Source organism: Excalfactoria chinensis, chromosome 1 (genome assembly GCF_039878825.1).
Source record: "Excalfactoria chinensis isolate bCotChi1 chromosome 1, bCotChi1.hap2, whole genome shotgun sequence".
NCBI lineage: Eukaryota > Metazoa > Chordata > Aves > Galliformes > Phasianidae > Excalfactoria > Excalfactoria chinensis.
In genome coordinates this window covers 124,599,505-124,618,936 of record NC_092825.1, presented here as the reverse complement: position 1 = coordinate 124,618,936, position 19,432 = coordinate 124,599,505, and the positions used below count along the sequence as shown (strand labels likewise).

Here is a 19,432-nt window from a genome sequence, read left to right as displayed (position 1 = left end):
CATAGTGGTTATCACTTCCTGTCCTTTGCTTTGGCCCTCTGCTGGTGCTTTCTGTTCTTGGAGCAGAAGTGAGAGCAGACATCAGATGTGTCACCTACTGTGTGCCACCTATTCCTATTTACACTCCCACAGCCCAGTGGAGTAATGAAGCCACACAGTCTGCTGCCACTGATTGGGGCATCACCTGTCCTGTGGTGGTGGATGGGACACCTGCAGACAGGGACTCCCTGCAATTAAGCTCCAACTAAGGTACCGCAGCACTTCAACAGTGCCTCGAGGACAGGGCTCCCCCACACTGAGATGCTACACCAAAGTGTCATGAACTCAGTGGAAACAAATACGAGGACTGATTCACAGCTGGAAAAACTCATCTATTTGACAATACCTGGAAAAAGGCACGCTGAGATTTATTAAAATGGCACAAGACTGTTATTAAACTACACTGTGGTTGTTAGGAAACATTCTAATGTTTCCGATGCATGACTCACACACAAACACAAGAGAACACACAAGCGTTAGGGATATGGAATTCATATGCAATACATTAACAATCATTTTGGATGCCAGATAATAAGAAATTCAATTCTTTCTCACAAACAAAGAGGAAAAAAGCCTGAAGAATATTAAGCTCAGTATTTCCTTAAATACTCCAGGAAGTCCAAAGGATCTTCTAATTGGATTTATGAAGATTTAGACATTTGCGTATTTCTTCAAATTCAAAGCTGCAGCCTTGAGTTAATAAATAGTACCGGGGAACAGCACAGTGCTAATTATGTTTACTCTCTGGTCATAAATTAATCTGTTGATTGACTAAGGCATGTTATACTCTACCACCTGTAATTTTGAGGTCACTGCCATTAAAGTGGCTTCTTTTGGACTTGTCATTTTTGGAAGTGATAGAATCTATGAATCTGGATCTCTGGTTTTAATGGCTTATACTTGATTGAAACTAAGAACCCATTTAGAGAATCCTGTGTCTTAAAACATCATCATTTCAAGGAAGAAAACATAATAAAAAAGCAGCTATATGGATTTTACGTTTCAGCAGATACATATGTTTTTGCTGAAGCTGAACACAGGAATCTCAAGAGAGTATAGTTTCTATTTTTAAAGAGCACTTACCAATGGCAGAAAACAGACACATGATGAGAAGTATGAGGATACACCAAAGGACATCAGCATTCATCTGTCTTTCAAGCTTACTGCGTTTGTAACGAGGTCCATTATTATTTAACAAAGCTTTGGTCTCATGCCCTGCAAAAGCAATTGCATCGAATGATGTAATAGGGATTACTGCCTGTATTTTAAGGAAACTATAAAAAGACAAGTGTGCTTAGTCAGATAGAAAAGCAACTTTTACCTGCATAGATTACAATTCCTACAACCTCTTCTGTATTTCTAATAGTACATCCACGTAACAAAAGATTTTCTTTGAACAGTCCATCCTTTTTTCCACTTTTATGTACACTGCAGAAAATTTAAAAGCAGAACAAAGCACAGCATGTCAAAACATTTAGCTTGTTAAATCATACTCTGTAATACAACAAGCCAAGGAAACATCTTCAAATTTTAAGAAGTTTTCTCAACCTGACAGTGAAATATTCCCTCAGATCTTTCTTCCTCCTGGGACAATCCTCTGGCAGACTTTGAAAACTGAGAATCCCCACCCAGGAATCCCAGACATGCAGCAGTGCAGCTGGAGCACTACCAATTGCTCTGGCTAGGCTGTGGGATATGCAAATGTACTGGACAAACGTTCACTAGAGATACAAGGGCCAAATCTACAGCAAGTATACAGCCAGTCCTATGCTTTGAAAATGCATTAACTTTTCATGCATGTCCAAATTCTGCATGTGCAATGACATTAAATCCAATCCATCTACAGAGCAGCTGTGTAGTGCATTACGCTTACACAGCATTTGTTCATTTTTATCAAAGAAATATGGGGAAACTGGGAAAGGGCAGTGCTTCAGACACAGTGACACTAAGAAAGATATACCAGAGATAGTGTATATCAGCCAGTTTAGTGAAGAAGAAAGGAAAAAAATTTCTGTGAGTTCATCAATAAGGGAGATTGCTTTCAGAAGTGTCTCGCTGTGTAAGAAAGAAGAAATGGCATGCACTCTGATGACTGCATGCACCAAAGCGCATGAGAAAAATGGAACAATGCTACATTTTCACTACTCCTTCTTACTGTCCGCTCTGTACGGACTGACTCAAATTTCAATTGATTGAGAACTGCAGAAAACAGCCCTATGTGAATTAACTGCCACAAGGAAAATGCTGAACAATAATAACAACCACTAAAGCATACGGTTAGAATGTTTTATTAGGTAAGAAAGACAAACCTAACAACCATTTTAGACCCTTTCTGCATGAGTAAAATGTAATTAAACAGTAGCATACTAATGCCTCAGAGCAGATGAAAGCAATCTGAAATGTGCTCTGCCATCGCAGAGCATCCAAAACATCACACTTCCAAATTCTAAAAAATCTAACAATGATGGGAAACCAATAAAAGCTCAGAGTTTAAGAGAAATCATGGAAAACACCGGTATGTTATGCATAAATTAACAGTGCTGCTGTAATGCCAAACTTTATGGCTACCTGGATTTGAACATTTAAAATAGCACCCCCTGTAATCTGCAAACTAGCTTAAAACAGTGACTTTTACAAAGAAGTGGATTTCATAAGGAGAGAACGTCTTCTGCTTAGCCCAACCTCCCCACGGGCTTCATGTATGAGAAGAGGTTTTGTTCAGCAAATATCTGTACCTTACTGTTTCACCTTCTGCCAGCAGAGCTTTAAAAATTGGGGGTTGTTGTATGTCAGTAGGTATACATACTGATTACCAGCTAGAGAACTACCCACATTTTGCTGGACTTACACTGTGGGGAATAATGCTGTAATGAATTCATAGTGCACATATTACACTGTTACTGGGATTCTGCCACTTGCTCTTCAAGATGGAGCCGTGCTTTAGCCTTCCTTCCTCATAAATGGATGTTAGTTTGAGTTCCCAATTCAGTTTCCAAACCATACTTACGAATTCTTTTAATAAATGGACTCGTTAAAGACAAATCTACTTAGGAAGTAATGGCTTTGGCTTATGATTTTATAGCCTTCATCAGCTCTTTACACTTCTTGACTGTAACAGTGGACTGCAATAGGCATATTGTAGACAACATGATTACTCTTGTGCTTGTTCTATACGATTAAATAGCTCTTGCTGAGATTGTACCACATCTGATCCTGCACCATAGCAATGATGTTAGCACCTGAAGTTAGCCCTGAGGTGCCAAGACCTGTCAACCACCTTCACTCACTGAACCTTCTCATCACAGCCCATCCTCACATGCCCCTTACACTGCTTTTTGCTTTTTCATATCCAAAGTTGACCAAATCACCTGTTCCTCACCAAATCTTTAAGAAACACGGATGAAATCAATGTGCTGTTGCAGAAACAACTCTCCTGGCTTAACATGGGAACTCAAATACAATCTGAGGACAGCTCATGCCAACCTTATGTTACTTTTCCCCTTGGTACTCAGCCAGAACTAAATAGCAAGATGACCTATCAATCCTGTATTCAAAAGGCAGTATCTTCTTTCCTTCCCTGGTGTCTCAGATTTCTTACAAAGCAAATGGTGGAGCTGTCACTGCTTCCCAGCACTTGGGAATCCCAAAGAAAACACTCTGCAGTCTTCAAGGTGGCCTCAGTGTCATCATTGAAAAGAACCTTCCTGACTCTCAGTGCTGACTGAAATGTATTCTTGTGGACTTTGTACCACTAGAGCTTGTCAGAGAGACACTGACATGTAAGTTCATGTATTTTTTTTTTTTCCTTAAAAACGCTGTATAGTGATTTCAAATTATTTTGGCTTTGCAAATTCAGGCCAAGCTTTGAAACAGAAATGCAGCATGCATTCCTATTATTGCTATTACTTTTCCTTCCCACATTCACTTTGGAATTTTCCAAACGAATCTTTTGATAGCGAATGGTTAGATATCGATTTCTGTACTTTTCTTACAAAAAAAAGCCTTTTACCTTTCAGAGAAAAGCTGAGAAGCTGGAATGCAAACTATGACTTCCCCTTTTCCCTTGCACACATGCACATAAGAAAGGTAGGAACAAGATTTTAAGGCCAATTTTGTTATTTTTGGAAGCCGGTACAGAATTTTGGAATGTTTGCCGTGCATACTGTACATACTCTGGCTAGACCCAAGCAGGCAGAGGGCATGTTAGGTTTTACTCTTTTTTTTTTACCCAGAAGATTTCTTACAGAGTAAATATGCTTGGGATACACAAGGGTGCAGGAACAGCAGAACAGTACTGGAGCAAGTACTTAAGGACAGGCAGCCTCCCTGTCCATCTGCGTATCCAGAGTGCTTTCAGTGCAGATCGTGTCAATGTAACTAAAGCAGTTATACATAGTAATGTGTATGATACTATTTTGCAGACACAGCATAGGACCAGGCCTGTCCCTGAATTCTGCAGTATTTTTGTTGGTATTATCGTATCTTTTCTTACTATGAGCTGCCTGTGCTACACTGCTTATCTATAGTGATCACAGTTCAGAACTTTTACAATATGCACACATAAATATTTCTATTCCCCTAAAAAATTGTTAACATGGACATTAGAACTATATTTTATATTTAAAACAGGAAAATATAGACCTCTTTAAAAATAGACATGTACTGTGTTTATGACATCACTATTTAAATAGCACAATAGCATTTCTTTTCAGTTGAGACACTTTCAACTAGGAGCTATCCAAATCTGTCTTCCAAGCAGTCACCACTGGTAAGATTTTGAGTTAAGATCTCATTTTAACATGGCAATTACACGCTTCAATTTAGATGTGCTAATTACTATTCATCTTGCTAGCATGAAATATAGCCATGATCTCATGATACTAATGAAGAAAATCAAGAGCAGAAGGGAAAAAACAAAACAAACCCTATCTCCATTGACAAACTTGGAGACTGAGAGTTTATTTGCTGACAGTTGGTCTCTCTTCCCTTCAAATGTCCCATGGTCCTTTAGTAGTACATGTTTTGGAGCATAGTTGATGAGACCTGGAAATCATCTGATGCTTTCTGTCAGATTCACAAGTGATGTCTTGACTTTTTGCTGTGCATTTGTTTAACAGCATTCCAGAATATTTTGTAGTGTTACTTGCTACATGACTTGGCTCTGTAACTTACACAATACTGAACTTTTTCACATAGAGTACATAAATAAATACATAATTGAAGACAAATTTATGTGCACTTTCAGAAGCGCTTAACCTCTGTTCAGACCTAGTGAAAGATATCTCAGTCCACGGACTAGATGATCTTTAAAGGTGTCTTTCAACCCCAACCATTCTATGATCCTGTGCTGAATATTTGGGAACACATGAAGTGTGCAAGAAAAGCTGCCAAATTTTCCATTTCCATATCTGGAAATGTCATTTTTGTACTACAGCAGGCTCTCTATTAATGCAGACAGTTCCACACCCTCACACAGTAACGTCTAATACTGAACATTTATCTATACATGAACTGTAGGGCTTTGTGCTGCTAAATAAAGGAACACATTTTCCCACACTACAATCTGATGCAGTTTTGAAAAAGCTAGCCCGATTCACACCAGTTGACAGTACATCCTACACAATCTGTGACATCTGAGAGTAGCAACCAAGCTGGTAAATAGCATCATTACAATAAACTCCCTAAGCCCCAGCAATTTCCAATCCTTACACCATTTATGCAATTCAATACTGCTCATCACTCCTAATCCATACAGATGATAAATTACAGTATTCTAAAGAAGAATTGGTGCTTGTTTAGCTCTGTTAATTAAAATTTAGACAAAAAAAAAAAAAAACAACCACCCAAAAGAACAACAACAAAAAAAACACCAAACATTCCCAGGATCTCAAGTTGCATGAAGTTAAAGACTCTAGAAAAACACAAGAGTACATCTCTTAATTCACCACTAGTGCTGGCATGCCCACACACTACAGGCCTGGCTACATTACAAGCAAAGCACTGTGTACATACTAAAACATTTCTCATTTGTTTCTATGTAGAACAAATTGGTCAAGGATGAGCACCCAGATAATGCAGCTCTGTTTGTTTAGAATTAAGTTAAGTGTTTGTACATGACTCTGCATGGTAATATACAAGCATGCCCATTGTATGAGCCAATTGTTTTATCTGGCCTGAATGAGAAAAGAAATATTGCCGTAGCTGGAGAAATATCAGTTTCATGTTCTGATTTTCCTCAATGACACTTATATTAAAAGAAACATCAAACGGACACATCTTCATAAAAAGAGAGTAAAACAGATTGTGCTTGTTTGCTGGCACTCCTGGACTGCTTTTCTATTTCCTACAACTTCGAAACTGACTTTTTTTGATCCATGGAAGGAGGGGAAGGGAGAATAGTGTCTGCATCTACACTGCTTCATACACTCATTCTGGAGTGTAAACTGATTCTGGAGTGTAACCTGATCCCAGATAACAACTACATCTCCCTCGGAAGAGAAGTTATTCAGCAGTGACAATGACACAGCTTATATAACACAGACCAAACCAAAACAGCATGTATTTTGTACTGTATCAGAGGAAGGGAATGTATACCAAAGGATATTACATGAAATACTCACATGGAACCTCGAAACCTACTTAAGTCGTTGTTAGGATTCTCACATTCAATGACGCTGGTGAACTTCAAGGGGTCAAATTCTGAGTCCTGAAATAACAGAAGTATTAATTACTTATTGCAAAGACTAGCAAATTATATCCAGAATCACTTTCTTAAATAGCTTCCTCATTATCTGTAAGTCCATTTTTTTTTTTTCCCAAAGGCAGTCAGATTAATGATACTGACCATTGGCACTGAAAATAAAAGAGAACTGAGGGACACCAAACTTCTGCAGGTGCTTTGCAAAGCCTCTCTTACTTTTTTTCATGAAAGAGTATGAGCTTCTAAAGGCTCATACTCAGATAAAAGAATCCAAAACCACAAGTTAAATGAATTTTGCATGGAGTGGAAAAACAAAATTTCTCTGGGAAGGCTCAAAATACTCAAAAGAATCACTATATACCGCGTACAGTGAAGTCACTGCATAACTCAATGCATTGTCAACTATGAAATCAGCTCTTGAAATATTACCTGGAATTCTTCATTGCTTTACGGCAAATAATAAATAAATTAATCTAGCACAGTAAATTAGACACATATAGCAAAATAACTGTTTCCTGATTAACACTTATAACCTTGGCTCTCTAGCTCAGTCTGAAGCTGGCATTCTTGTTGACTGCAGATTTATTTACCTGTAGGCAACACCTTGTTGTACTGGAGTTAAAACATCCTATCACAGAATAATCATTTGATTTAATAAAAATCAAGACTCTTTCTTCTTTGACAGATTAAATAAACCACGCAATTAAATGAGAGATGCCTGGTTCTGCTGCTGGGACATCTGCCTTCAGAAATGCAGACTACCATTAGGAAACTGCTTTATCCACTCTCTGAATGAAATAATCAATTATGAATAATCATTTTATTCAACTTTCAACAGTGATAACACTGCAAATATTATGTTTTACAATGGTTTTGCTGAGCAGCTGTAGACTCCAACCACTACCTTTTAGACTATTTCTCAGGCTTCCTGAGAAATAGCAAACAGAAGACATAAGTTTCAGCTGTCTTTTCAGTTTCTCTGAAAAGCACAGGTGTCTCAAATATGTTTTTGGGGGTTTTTTGTTTGTTTGTTTTTTTAATATTGGTTTAATTTATTAAAATGAACTACTTTTTAAGTAAGAAATAAGAGACCAGAGGATATGCTACGATCACAATCAGTGGTCCTCCTTAAAGGGAGGTGAAGAATTTCATCAAATACCCTTGGAAGAAAGACCAATTTACAGTACATAGGAGACAATTCAGACGACCCAAATCCGACACTGTTGGAAACACTTACTGTAATTTTAAGATGTTAAGCAAACTGGAAAGCTGGGCTGTCACTCTGAGATAGTTACAGCACTCAAGAGTGAAGAGTCTCTTTTACTTGCAAGACTGAACTTGTAAACAAGGGGAAAAAAGCAATAAAAACAGAGGCCAGCTTTGAGTAAAGAATAAAACTGCCATGCTGAGAATCAGACTTCCTAAATGATATCATAAATGATATCAAAGTTGGCAGTCTGGTATCTGAGACTTAGGAAGAAATCCAGATGATCTCCACACCAACTACTGTTGGTATTTAAGTACAATGGATATTTCTCCTTGTCAGCCTTAAACTTCTCTAGGTGACTGAATTCGTTTCTGGAAATGTTCAGTAGTATCTAGACTTACAGAGGCACCTAAGTTTTGGTTAGGCTTTACAACAGAGCAGAACCTGTAAAGCTGCATGTTCATCCCCTTTGAGCCTCAGGTAATCCCTGCAGACAGGTAAGGTTAGTAGTAGTGCCAAGGAAAGGACTGCTGGCTGGAACAACAGATATTGTGAAGCTTCCGGGTCTCAGCATCTCAGATCTGTTACCACATCTTTTAACCTGTGCACTACTTCCCCTTGTGTTTTCCACACCACCACCAAAGTACAGGAAAAATAATCTACAAACACTGCTCCAAGTCTTTCAGTAATTGTAATCTAAGTATTGTGGAGAAGGAGACCTATCATGGTAAACTGCATTTGCAAATTGGAGGGGAAGAATAGACTGGAAAGGGAAGCATTACTGCCTTTTTGTTAAAACACACTCATTAATAGAAGCGTTTGCTCATTTAGCACAGATTTTCATTCAGCAGTCCTAAAACAAGAAAAGGAAGAAATTATAGATCCTCTGATGAATGTCACTGGGAGAATCCTGAAGACACTTTGTAACAAAGATCAGTGTAACTAAATGCAAGCTCTCTCTGGCTGCTAAACTCATCACAGAGATTGCATACCTTTCTGTGCCATACAGATGTATTAACGTTCACTTTTACAGCTGAACTTCCGTTCTGCTATGAATTCATGTCAGCAAAGCCAACACCTTAACAAATAAGAAAAAAAATCTGCTTAAAAACTAGAGATAAGGGCTTCACAAATTAAAAAAAGAAAAAAAAAAAAAAAAAAAAAAAAAAGAAATGAAAAAAAAAGGAAGAAAAAAAAAAGAAGGAAGGATCTTGAAAATCTCTTTCAAGATTACAGAGGACTAAACCTACCCGACCTCTACACCACTACGATGCAACAACACGCTCTTTCTCCTGTTTGTTGAGTTCTTTGTTTTTATGACTCAGTTTTGGAACAAAAAGTCCCAAATTGTTAAATCTATCCGTCTGTGTACTTCTGTTCTGTTATAATTAACTTGAAATACATGATTATAATCTTTAACCAGATAATATCTGGGAGGGGAGAAAATCCAATTAGAATAGTAGTTTACGTAAGGGAACAAAGCTGCGAAATTCTGGTTTATTGCAAAGGCTCCTTGGCTTATTAATAAATCAAATAGCTGCAACTCTTCCCTGTGAAATGGAAGTGTAGATTTACACTGTATGTTATAGCCAACAGCAGTGTTCTGATGTGAAAATGCTTTTGGAAAATGAAAGAACAAATACGTTACACTGCCTGTGTGTGATCGTTTTCAGTGGTTATAAAAAAGCACAAAGCTAACATAAGATTTCACAGTGATAAAAGTTCTTTTTTTTTATATGCCAATATCCACACTTCAGTAACAAACAAAACATAAACTGTGATAATAATCTACTATATTAAAGCTATGGGAAGCTGCAGCTAGAAGGAAGTAAAAAAAAAACAATGCTTTTCTATTGCATGAATCATGATTTCTGTTGTTTTCTAGGTAAAAGGACATGAAAACAAAAAGAAACTCTCCACCAGTACCTTTAATTTTTCTCTCGTGGTGCATTACTGTTAGGACACAGCTTACATGATCAAAATGTGGTCTAAAATAGCACTACCTGAAACCTTTGTGCAGTGGTTTTCTCCTGTGCTAGATTTTCAAGAAGTGTTATACTTCCCATGTACAGAACTGGTAGGTATTAAACCTGACATAGCCTGAAGAGAATGCAAAGTTCCATGATTAGCCAGATAGGTATCTGAACTGAGGCTTTCCAACACCCAGTTTCCCTAAAAACTTGATTTATTTGTCTCCAAGTAGACATAACAACATCAGGCCGCTCACAAAAAGCAGCCGGAGGTGATTTTTTTCTTTCTTAGCATACATATTATACAATACGCACACCCATGATACAGTACCTTTGCATGTCTTCCAGGCCTGTGCCTTGTGGGCCGTTGATCTAAACAACTGACTTTCTGGTTGAAATAAATCTGAGAGATTTGCTGACTGCACATAACTTTGAGAGTATCACACAAAACTATTAAATAGCAAAGGCTAGGCCTGAATTATCATAGAATCTTTAAGGTTGGAAAAGACCGATAGGAGCACCTAGTCCAACCATCAGCCCACCCCCACCATGTCCACTGCCCACATCCCTCAGTGCCACATCCACATGGTTCTTGAACACCTCCAGAGATGGTGACTGCACCACCTCCCTGGGCAGCCCATGCCACTGCGGCACTGTACTTTCTGAGAAGAAATTTTTCCTAATATCCAACCTGAACCTTCCCTAGCAAACCTTAAGGCCATTATGTTCATGTCAGTAAAAGTTTTCTCTTAAGCAACTTGTACTCCTTCATATTCTTGCATTCTGCTAGAATATAAATTTAAATTAATATCATTATTTCTATGGGTAAGTCCCTGTAAACCGCAAGGCAAAATATCTTGCTTATACTTTAAGCAGGTACCTACCCTACAGGTAGGGCTTAATGCAGGGCACAAACTGATGGTTGTTAGGACATTACAGAAAAGTATGCTTAAAAGGATACATGAAGATCATTAGGAAAACAAAAAGTCTGAAAGTAGGACTAGAAATGTTTATACTAATTTATGTGAGTGTCAACTGAGAAAAGAAGACAGCATGAGCACCACATATATCAAAGTCTAAGTAAAGCCAAACACATTAAATTACTCTAAAGGAAAAAAAGAAACAGCAACCAGTACTCAACATTTTTTACACCTGCATTAATGCTCAAAGGTTGCATGCAATCATATTCCCTCCAGTCCAATCAACTTCAGATTCTCTTTGAAACTGTGAAAGATCTTCAGTATGAGAGACAGATGACAATTAGGAGCCAAGAAATGCAGATTTGTCTTGCATGAAGCCAAAAAGCGAGCTGAATCCTTGTTTCCTTTCCATTTGAGGAAATAGGACCAGTGTAAACTTCTCTGCCCATGCTATCCATGCTATCTCAGCACTTGCAGATTCATGAAAAACAAAAAGGTTATTTCATTCTTTTCTAAATGTTAGATATTACTTCTGCTTTTTTGACACAACATGCACCATTCCAAGTATCATTCACCTGGGCTCCAGTTTTGTTCTCTGTTGTCTTCCAGGCTGATACCGTTCCTTACGTTGGGTTCTAATTTCGCATTGCCATCACTGCCTGACAGCAATATCACTCTGCAACAGGGGTCCAAGATGTACCAGCTGCACACTGACAGGAGTATGCATGTTTTTTGAAACACTAACACAAGAAATGTGTTTGCTTGCCTTTGCTCCAGAGAATGTAAGGAATAGCTAGATGGCTGGTAAATACTGTCTGAAAAACTGGATGATCATAGGCCTGTGCATGGGGGATTACGAGATGAAACTGGTGGCAGGCCTCGTACAATAATGTGTGGAACCCAGGAAACTGTTACTGTGACTGTCCTGGTACAACACAATTCTGTTCATACAGGTAAATCATAATTAGGTTGTGAAAGATGTGAAACAGGTTTCAGTCATTTCTTCCCATATAGTTTGAAGGCTCCAGAAATACAGAAATAAAGAAGAGCATTATTTTGTCAGTCACAGATGCATAAAACTGTCACACATATCCCCACAGCAAGGCTGTTTATATCCTGTATTCCAAAGCTTTCAGTGACTACAGATTATCCACTTCACCCAACCAATAAGAATTCTTTCTCAGCAATTTCATTTTGCAAATGGGAGAACAAAGTGATGGAGAAGACACTTGAGAAGAACAAAGACTTCTTCTTCTTGCTTAATTCTTCTGCCATATCATGGCATACCAAAATGAGAAAAAAAAATAAAAAAATAGAAAAAAATAGAAGAGATTTAACTCAATTAAGAAACTGGTTTTCATCCAATGCTTGACTTCACTTGCCGAAGTAGCCTCAGTTCACTGCCTTTCTTTCAAAAAGTGCTGATACTTTAGTAACTTGTAAGCATTTCTGAAAGGTTGAAAGTTGTCAAAAGGACACACTATTATATTTATATTAGGTACTCAGGGATATATTTATGTACTTGGGGATTCCACATAATGTACTTAATTTCTTCAGGAATCTTCTTGCTAGGTAAACACCAAGTACCCATAAATTTTACTCGTTCAGATTTCTTAAAACTTAGGAAAATTCATTCCTACTCTAAATTCAGTAATGGAAAAGCTTGTGTTCTTTATGTAAGTAGACTTAGTCAGATTGCAAAAATCTGTTAAATACTGATTCCCTAAGCTGAATTTCAAATTAAACTTCATTTAAACTGCAGATGTAAAGGGTTTTGTGACTAGGCTTTAACAATGCTCTACTGAAACCCATTAAGCCTGATAAGGAGTTCCATTTAAAACAATAAGGTAGGTCTGCAATAATTGAGATGTGTCTCTGGGGGAAGCACAAAGGAGAGGAAAACATATGGGAAAGCTAAAGGAAAGGTGTTTTTGTGTTTTTTTTTTTTAGTTTTCCTTAAAACAAACCACCGTCCCTTATCTCTCTGGTGACTGTTGAAATACCACCCCGTGAAAAGCTTATATCCTCACAAGGCAAAATGTTGAGGGGAAGAAAATGTTGCAATGCCTATTTTACAGAGTGAGAAACCAATAGGTAGACTGATCCAGTAATTACAGGCATCTGTCTCAGAAAAAGGCAATGGAATTTAGCTCTCTCCATCATGACTTTGGAGCTGTGAGATCATTCTGAATCTGTGCGCTGAAATGCCAGCCTTTCCAGCACTGCTGGCAACCTCGCAAAACTGTCAGAGCTCAAGAAGCAAAACATGCAGCTCTGCCAAATGAGTTAGTTCGACAATTATGGTGTTGAAACAACATATTCCCCTTCGTTAAATGTGCGCTGTACGGGAGATTTAATGGCCTGTTAGTGATAGTAATAATGCATAGTTATTAAAAGGCTTTCCTTTATTCATCTGCCCTACTTTACTGCTGCAAAAACCAGTTTGATGTTCGGTCCTTCCTTCCACTAGGACAGCATGTGCACACCAGGATGCCCTTGGATGACAGTGACAGCTACTTTATTATTATTATTACTATCATATTCTGTTTATTTGCTATGGTATGGAACTTATCCAGACTTCTCCCCGCAGTACAATTGCTGGATAAGGGCTCTGGGGTATATTATGTCTGGAGGAAACAAGAAGGGAGAAATGGAGTGATGGACAACTCAGAGGAAATATTTAACATACATTAACCTGTCACAGTCAAAAGAAAACAGGTTTCCAGTTTAAAAGCTTTTAAGTGCAATAACAACACATCTCCCCAGTGGACATCAGTCCATCCTATCACTACTTTATTTAGCAGAACCTTGCATTTTCAATACAAAACGAATCTGACCTTTTATTAATATGGAATCAGAATTACATACTGATTTTAGATACCCAAATCATGCAGACTGTTTATATATTAGAATACTGGAATGTTTTATGTCGAAACTGCACTAGTCAGTGGCAGAATTTATCTGTGTCACTAATTCACAAGAAAAGGAAGAAGTAGTTTGATTGAGAAGTAGTTTCCTATTTAGGAACTAAACAGATCCAGCTGTACATCAGAATTTAATAGCTCTGTTTTCTACACTGACAACTACTACTATAACTTTTTTTTTTCAGCACTATTTGGAACAGAGGTGTTCAGCATGTAAAAACACTGGAACAGGTGAGCAAGGCAAATCTATGTTAGGGGGCTGATCTTCCTCTTGCTGATTTAATTGTCTTCCCCTTTGTAGAAAATAGTATATGGGAAAATCACAATAGTCAGTCTACAGTCAAAGAAATGTGCTATTACTATGGTATTGGAAGACCTATCTTTGCCTATGACAGGCTGCAGAAGATACTGCTTTTAGATAGTCACAGGAGAACATCATTCAAACAAGTATAACAATGCTGAACATACAGACATGCAAATTCTGATGCCCTTCAAGGTGATGGCAAGCCTTAGCTGTGCACTGAAAATTACAGGGATGTGAAGGAATCAGTTTACTGAACACAGCAGTTCTGGGGAGCAGTAGGGAGACCACTTCTATACACATGCAGCCCAGAAGGCCAACTGTATCCTGGGCTACATCAGAAGAGGGGTAGCCACCAGGGAGACAAGGTGACTGTTCCCCTCTACATTGCCCTCATGAGGCCTCATCTGGAGTACTGCATTCAATTCCGGGGCCCTGAAAATAAGAAGGATGTGTAACTGTTGGACTGTCTCCAGAGAAGAACTATGAGGACGATCAAAGGGCAGGAGCACCTCTCCTATGGAAGCAGACAGAGCCTGCAGAAAAGAAGGTTTTGGAGAGACTTCATTATGGCCTTTCAGTACTTGAAGGGAGCTAATAAGGACGTGGGAAATCAACTTTCTGCAGTAGACGGGAACAGGACAAGGGGAAATGGTTTTAAACTAAAAGAGTGGGAACAGATTAGATGTTAGGAAGAAATTCTTTAAGTGGGTGGTGAGGCACTGGAACAGGTTACCCAGAGAACCTGTGGATGACCCATCCCTGGAGGCATTCAAAGCCAGGGAAAAAAGCAGTCCTAATGAAAACAGACCTTTCATCTTGAATATTACAGGACAACATTCAAATTGGTGCTGTTACAGTCAGCCTTTCCACGAGCATGCAGTTATATACCCAAGAAACACATCTCCAAGATGGTTTCTGGAATGTTGTCTGCACTTTGAATTTTGTCTTTCATCCCTTGCCTTCATGCTCTCTCTGGATGCAAACAGTACTGAGAATGCATCTTCTCCACTTCACCCTGGCAGTTTTACTATGTCCCCAACGGCCCTGCTGAGGGGCTGGATGGGACAATGGGACGATTAACAGCCTCTCCAGGAGCAGCAAGGCTGTGGCCAGCATGTATATGCATGATGGAAGCTGGGAGAACTGCAGAGCACTTCAGGCAAAAGCTTTGCTTTCCGCTCTGTGCTCATCTATTATCCATTCTACTGGTCAAATTCCTTTTCGATCAACACGTTCAAGACTGCAGAACGAAGGGGAAATCCACAAGTGCACCTCTTCATAAACTCAAGGAATTCAACGGGTGATTTATTTAGATGCTGACTGATTGTACAGTTCTTATGAAAAGAAATTAACAATGGCCTTGGCAGCTGCAAAATGGGACAGCAGAGCTGGGAAATGGTCTGAGAGGGATGAACATGAACCACACGGGTAAAGATTAAGGTTCAGTTTCCTATTCAGGGCTCCAGCCAGTCTCACGCTTCAGCACACACAGTGGTTAGGAAGTTCCTGCTGGTCTTCTCTTCACTGACTCCATATGTGTCATTAAGTAAGCATGGCGTTAAAGTGAAAATGAATATAAGCTGCTGGATAAGAGTACAACAGAACAGCAGAGCCCTCACTCTCATACAGACATATTACACTGTCTGTCTTCACTCGTTCCCTATGGAAATACTCGTGATTATAAACATTCAATAAAGATGTGGAAGTGCAACCAGTGAGAAAAAATGTCAGAAGTAAGACCAACAGGGAGAAAGAACATCAATGAATGCATGATTTTTTGCGTAATTCTTCTTCCATGACATACAATCATAGAATTGTCTGAGTTTGAAGAGACCCTTAAAGGCTACTTAGTCCAACCCCCCTGCAATGAAATGGGATACCTACAACTACATTATGTTGCTCAGAGCCCTATCCAGCCTTCCTGTTATGCTGCAGCAGCCTCTAAGTTGGATCCCTGTGACCGTGGCCATACAGGCCATGCTGCTACACAGGTGTACAAGCATACTTAGCCATCTGGGACGTGGTTTTGAATCTGCTATTTAATCAAACCAGGCCAAAAATAAGAAGCAATGAAGCTTGGAAAAGTTAACTGGGGGCTGGCAAATGTTCATGACAACTTATATGGGCTTTCTAACCACATCGCATGTGAAACATAAATTCCTTTTAGAAGGTAAAAGAATAACTTTTCTCTTATTTGATATAGAACAATCTATTACTATGTCAATAAGAAAGCTGACTTAACAGCTTAGCGCTGCTGTCTATTGGTCCACATGCACTACTGATGCTTTTCAGTCAAAAACAAATGGAAGTTCAAGCACTATAACTTTGTGTGGAGAACAGACTCAAGTCACACTTTGACTCAAGTCATGTACCTACAAAACAATCATACACATATACTAAGTGTCTGACCATCACAGAGTCATAACAGAGCTTGAAAGTATGAACTTGAGTACAATGAATGAATTGAAATGCTTGTGAATTTCTTGAAATAACAGTTTAGAGACATATGGCCAGCCACTTCCCATGTAAATAATATTTTATGCAAATGTCTACAGCTCTGTGTGGCCTTATCAGTACTGAAACGTGTATAAGACTTGGATGGTAACAGGTGGAGAAAAGAGAAGTGGAATTGAGGTTCACATCCTAGATGTTGAGATAAATACAAGAGTTCCTCATTATGTTCCTCTGCCTTTTCTGGTAGAAAAGGAGACCCTTTCTTTACTTTGGTGCTAACAAAGGAAACTGAGACCATACAGTCACTTCTGTAGCTATATACCCCATACCTCTACACCATGAACCCTCCTGTTCTGTAAAATAAAGCCCTACTGTCTTTTCCTACTCACTGATACTGCCAACTGGGATTGTGCTTTCAGAGACAAATGTCATATGATGTGCTTCCAGTTCAAAGCTCCTGACCCTAAAATCAAGAGTTCTCAGCACTACATTGTAAAATCTAATTTCTGAGAACAGGTATTCCAGATATTTCCCATGCTCAACTGAGATGCCAATGTATGGCAAAGGAATAAACAGTTCCCAAAATAAACTTGTTTATTAAAACTGGACTAGGCTAGGAGATCAGAAAAGTCATGAGAAAGCAATAAAAATAAAGATGAGTTTAATGGGAAAACCTCTTCTTAAATTGCTTTAAGTGCAAATGTTTACTTCTCTCTAGTAGGAAACAGTACAGCATTTAATTTTCTCTGTATACCTGAAACGTTCTACTGATTTCTAACACTTTTTTGTTCAGAGAAACAGCACAATGGAGAGATGCTGGAATATCTATATGGAGAATGAAATCTTCCACCTCTTTTAGAGGTCAGCTGCAGCACAAGCACTGGCATAACATGTTTCCTTACATGGTTTTACCACTGTTCCACCAGTGCTGGATTGATTGCCCAAGGAATGGGAGAACCCTTGCAGCCATTCAAACTTAGTTTAATCACTTTAGCCCCTTTCACTCATATTTAAACACATAACCAGTCAACATCAACAGTAAAAGTCAAATACCCAGCACCATTCAGACCTCTTTACCCAACTCAGCCCCCAGTGATAAGATTAAGGGATCAACAATTTGGTCTTATTCAAATTCTTTGTCCCTTTAGTTAATCTCTCTTGACAGTCAAACCTGTGGCCTAGACACCTGCACAGTGGAAACCAGAAAAAGACAGTGACCTTGCTTGAAACTGGCTGAGCAGGAAGTAAGCCACCACTCTTCAGTTTCTTTTCATTTGCATCCTTCCCCTCACCTCTCAGCCTGAGACTCTCTTGCCATGGTCAAGTAAGTAACCAAGTGAAAAAAATGGTTCTCTTAAGTCCCCGAGGATTCTTAGTGTGCACAAAGGTTTGTCAAAGCACAGGCTCAGATCCTGCCCAGCAATGACATTCTGCATGCAGCTGCTCTCCATGTGTTTTTTTTCTTAGAGAGAAGGTAGTTGCTTCCTCTTCAACTAGAGATATCTCCTGTTTCCACAAAAGTCATCTCTGAATGTAGTGCTACCCAAAAAAAAGATATAACAGTAGTGATGTAGAGTTTCTCATTGCAATTCAACCTTCATCAAAGTAATTTACTAAACATCCTGGGTGTAACGTTCAACAAGGGTCTTCAAGGGTTTTGACATAGAATTGACTCATAGAATCATAGAATCACTCAGGTTGAAAAAGACCTTAAAGATCATCAAGTCCAACCACAACCTAACCATACTACCCTTACTAACAACCCTCTGCTAAATCATGTCCCTGAGCACCATATCCAAATGGTTTTTAAACACATCCAGGGATGGTGACTCAACCACCTCCCTGGGGAGCCTATTCCAGTGCCTAACAACCCTTTCTGTAAAGAAGTTTTTCCTGATATCCAACTTAAACTTAAACTGGCGCAACTTGAGGCCATTTCCCCTCGTCCTGTCACCTGTCACCCGTGAGAAGTGATCAACCCCACTCTCGCTGTAAGCGCCTTTCAGGTACTGGAAGAGACCCATAAGGTCTCCCCACAGCCTCCTTTTCCTCCAACTCAACAGTCCCAGTTCCCTCAGCATCTCTTCATAGGGCATATTCTCCAAGCCCTTCACAAGCCTTGCTGCCCTTCTTTGGACCTGCTCCACCACCTCAATGTCCTTTCTGTACTGAGGTGCCCAAAACTGAACACAGTACTTGAGGCAAGGCCTCACCATTGCCCAGTACAGGGGCAGGATTACTTCCTTAGTCCTGCCCACCACACCATTCCTAATACAAGCCGGAATGCCATTGGCCTTCTTGGCCACCTGGACACACTGTGTCATATTCAGACAACTGTCATCAGCACACCAAGGTCCCTTTCCATCAGGCAGCTTTCCAGCCACTCTTCCCCAAGCCTGTAGGGTTGCCTGGAGTTGTTGTGACCAAAACACAGGACCAGACAGTTGAACCTATTGAAACTCATACAGTTTGCCTTGGCCCATCAATCCAGCCTATCCATGTCCCTCTGTAGTGCCCTTCTCCCCTCAGGCACATCAACACTCCCTCCCAACTTGATGTCGATGACATGAAAGTGTTTTGCACTACACAGAAGACTCATTTCACTAAAATCTTCAGCTAAAATGGAAAAAAAGAAAAGCTCATAATTTGACATACTCATAGTGCATAGGGAAAAATGTTATTTTCTTTTACTTGTTTAGTTATTTTTTTTAAACTCTTTTTTCCCTAAAGGAGATCTAATTTTGTCAGTGTGTGAGGGATGGAGCACTAATTTGCTGTTTTAACATGTGCATATCAGGAATTTTTAAGTCATTTTTCCTAGCCTTGAAAACCTTTCCAAAATAATGGGAAAAAATAAAAATAAAAAAGCTATACACAGCATAATCCCCTAAAAATGTCATAAATACATTCATTG

General features: G+C 39.1%; 1 protein-coding gene across 1 annotated transcript in view; it reads right to left on the bottom strand.

Annotated features, from left to right (window-relative positions):
- ATP10A (ATPase phospholipid transporting 10A (putative)) overlaps nucleotides 1-19,432 on the bottom strand; it is a 107,376-nt gene that overhangs the window by 38,421 nt on the left and 49,523 nt on the right. Inside the window, exons 3-5 of the mRNA XM_072349264.1 lie at nucleotides 6,660-6,745; nucleotides 1,361-1,467; nucleotides 1,123-1,254 (exon numbers count right to left, since the gene is read on the bottom strand). Coding sequence (XP_072205365.1) covers nucleotides 1,123-1,254; nucleotides 1,361-1,467; nucleotides 6,660-6,745 — 325 coding nt within the window. The remainder of the gene's footprint in view (nucleotides 1-1,122; nucleotides 1,255-1,360; nucleotides 1,468-6,659; nucleotides 6,746-19,432) is intronic.